This window comes from Octodon degus, unplaced genomic scaffold (assembly GCF_000260255.1).
Source record: "Octodon degus isolate 3935 unplaced genomic scaffold, OctDeg1.0 scaffold00117, whole genome shotgun sequence".
Taxonomy (NCBI): domain Eukaryota; kingdom Metazoa; phylum Chordata; class Mammalia; order Rodentia; family Octodontidae; genus Octodon; species Octodon degus.
The window spans coordinates 65230-68014 of NW_004524693.1; the positions used below are offsets into that span (position 1 = coordinate 65230).

General features: G+C 42.0%; 1 protein-coding gene across 1 annotated transcript in view; it reads left to right on the top strand.

The window, feature by feature from the left end:
• LOC101561175 (FACT complex subunit SSRP1) overlaps window positions 1-2512 on the top strand; it is a 9704-nt gene extending 7192 nt beyond the window's left edge. Inside the window, exon 6 of the mRNA XM_004640048.2 lies at window positions 2412-2512. Coding sequence (XP_004640105.2) covers window positions 2412-2512 — 101 coding nt within the window. The remainder of the gene's footprint in view (window positions 1-2411) is intronic.
• Window positions 2513-2785: the final 273 nt, after the last annotated feature.

The window sequence follows — 2785 nt, forward strand, 5'->3', positions numbered from 1 at the left end:
TTTTTTTAAAAAAGAAGCAAAAAAATTATGGTCAACCAATAAGATTATAAGTATGATTGATTAAATTAATAATGATTAAATGTCATTAAGTCACGTGGTGAGTTTACACAGAATAGAATTGGGGCTTTTCCTGGAGAGGGTGGGTCATTGGCTCTTTCTGCAGCCCTGCAAGATAATAGAGATTGATTTAGAGCATTAATTAGTGCTGCTCGGGGCGGGGAGATAGCTCAGTAGAGTAAGCCCTTGCTTGGCAAACACAAGGGCCTGAGTTCAATCCCCGTTTCAGAAAAAAAAAAAAAAAATTAAATTACTGCTGCTCATCCCTAGGTGAAGTGTGTGGATGTAGCCATTCTACCTTTCATCTTGAGATCTGCCCCTCAAGCAATGCACCTCCTCCACAGTTGCGTTCCCATCTTCCACACTGCCTATTCCTGTCTGACTACTTATATTTCTACCTACTAAGCTTTCTACAGTAGCTGTTCTTTCCCACCCCTCTTTTCCTTACCATAATAAAAGACCCTTTCCCACCTGCACAGGGTAAGGTGCTGATTTGTGGTCATACGAGGCCTTTCCACCCCCTAAGAGCTAGCTTTTAACAAAGCCTTTTTCCTGTCACAAACACAATTGACTCTTTTTCTTTTAATTTTTATTTATTTGTTTATTTATTTATGTATTTTGTGTCTGTGTGTGGCCAGCTCAGCCCACCAGGGGGCGGGGCTGGCTGGCATGTGGTGCTGGAGGATTGAACCGTGGTCCCTGTGCTTTGCTTAAGTTTAGCTTGTTCTAAGTAGGTGCATTAGACCACTGAGCCATCTCACCAGCCCCCACAATTGACTCTTCTAGGTTGGTCAGTGTATAGTAAGGAAATCTGCTAACAGGTAACACTGGCATGGTTAAAACAGAGGAATATAGATCCTGGGGTACCTGGGCCACATAGAGTAGAGGCTCAGGACATTTTTTTCTCATCAAAGATGTTCTCCTGGTCAGGCCCTTTCATTTTCTTATTTTGTGGTGCTGAGGATAGACACCAAAGCCTCTTTAAGGCAGAGCTCTTCCACTGAGCCCCACACACCCGTGCCCCTTCTTTTTTTAAAGAATGGCTGCTTCCAAGAGGAGCAGCCCCCTTCCTAGCTAGAAAGTTTTTTTTAATTATCTGCACATCATTATATACAGAAAAATTCAAAACATTTAAAGAATTTTTTTAAAACTTTATTTATTTATTTATTTATTTATTTATTTATTTATTTTGTGTGTGTGTGTGGCCAGCTCAGCCCACCAGGGGGCGGGCTGGCCGGCATGTGGTGCTGGGGGGATTGAACCGCGGTCCCTCTGCTTTGCCAAGCTTGTTCTAAGTAGGTACTTTAGACCACTGAGCCATCCCACCAGCCCTAAAGAATTTTTTTTAAAGAATTTTTTAATTGTTTTTGGGGGCCAGGGAGATGGCTCAGTGGAATAAGTGCTTCCCTGGCAAGTGCAAGAGCTTGAGTTCAATCTCTAGTTCCGCAAAAAAAAAAAAAAAAAAAAGAACTTTTTAATTGTTTTTGCAACACTAGGGATTGAACTCAGGCCCTTGGGCTTGCCAGGCAAGCGCTTGTTCTGCTGAGCTATCTCCCCTGCCCCCTCAAAACATTTATAATACCTCACTTGAACTGCCTTTTTTTTTTTTTTTTTTGCGGAACCAGGGATTGAACTCAGAACCTTACACTTGCCAGGCAAGCACTTATTCTAGTGAGCTATCTCCCCGGCTCCTGCTTTATTGTTTGTGATAAACTTACATTTCAGGGCAAATCCAAGTCTGTCATATCAATTTTTAGTTTTAGTTTTTGTGTTTAACTTTTTTTTTTTTGTGGTACCAAGGATCAAACTCTGGACCTTGTACTTGCCAGGCAGGCACTTATGCTGCTGAGCTATATCCCAGGCCCATTTGTTTAGATCAATTAACAAAGGGCTGGGAAGATAACTCAGTAGCATAAGCACTTGCTTGGCAAGTGCAAGGGCCTGAGTTCAATCCACAGTTCCACAAAAAAAAAAAAAAAGTCATTAACAAATATAAATCAAGATCATTTCAGGAAGTTCAAGGCTTAGCTAAAAATTATAGGATTTTTCCTTTTCAGGTAGGAGTGACTGAGTTTGGAGTTTTGTAGTAACGTCTAGAGTAGAAAGGCATAATATTTCTGAGGTTTTTTGGCAGAACTGGGGATTGAACTCAGACCCTTCTACTTGCCAGGGAAACACTTATTCCACTGAGCCATCTTCCTGGCCCTGAAAAGTAGTATTTTTTTTTGTCTATAGAAGAGCTTATACCAGTATTCAGAAGCATAATTCAGTGAAGTTCTGAGGACTAAGCCAATGGAAGTGTTTATGTGTTTTGTTATTGCAGCTGTAACTCATCTATATGTCTTGGCTATCAGATTTGCATAAGCACAAGGCCCTGATGATTCCTACACAGAGGAATAGCTGGTCATCTGATAGTCTGTACCCTCGTAATTGGCACCACAAACTTGCAGTTTAAAAGTTAGTACTTTTTTCTTTTAGAGACAAGTGGCTTGCTCGGACGGACCTAGGTTACAAACATGTTCTTCAGCCCAGCTGAATGAACAGGATGCAGATGTGGACACCAGGGGTCCTGGACCCTTTCCTTTCCACAAGAAAGGGGCAGGCAGGGTGAGGAGGTGGGGCTGAGCTGAAGATGGCTAGAAATGATAAAGCAAGGGTGGAGACTTGCATTTTCCCTCTGAGCTCCCACTCCCCAGTCCTGTTATAAAACACACTTGCCCACCCGTAC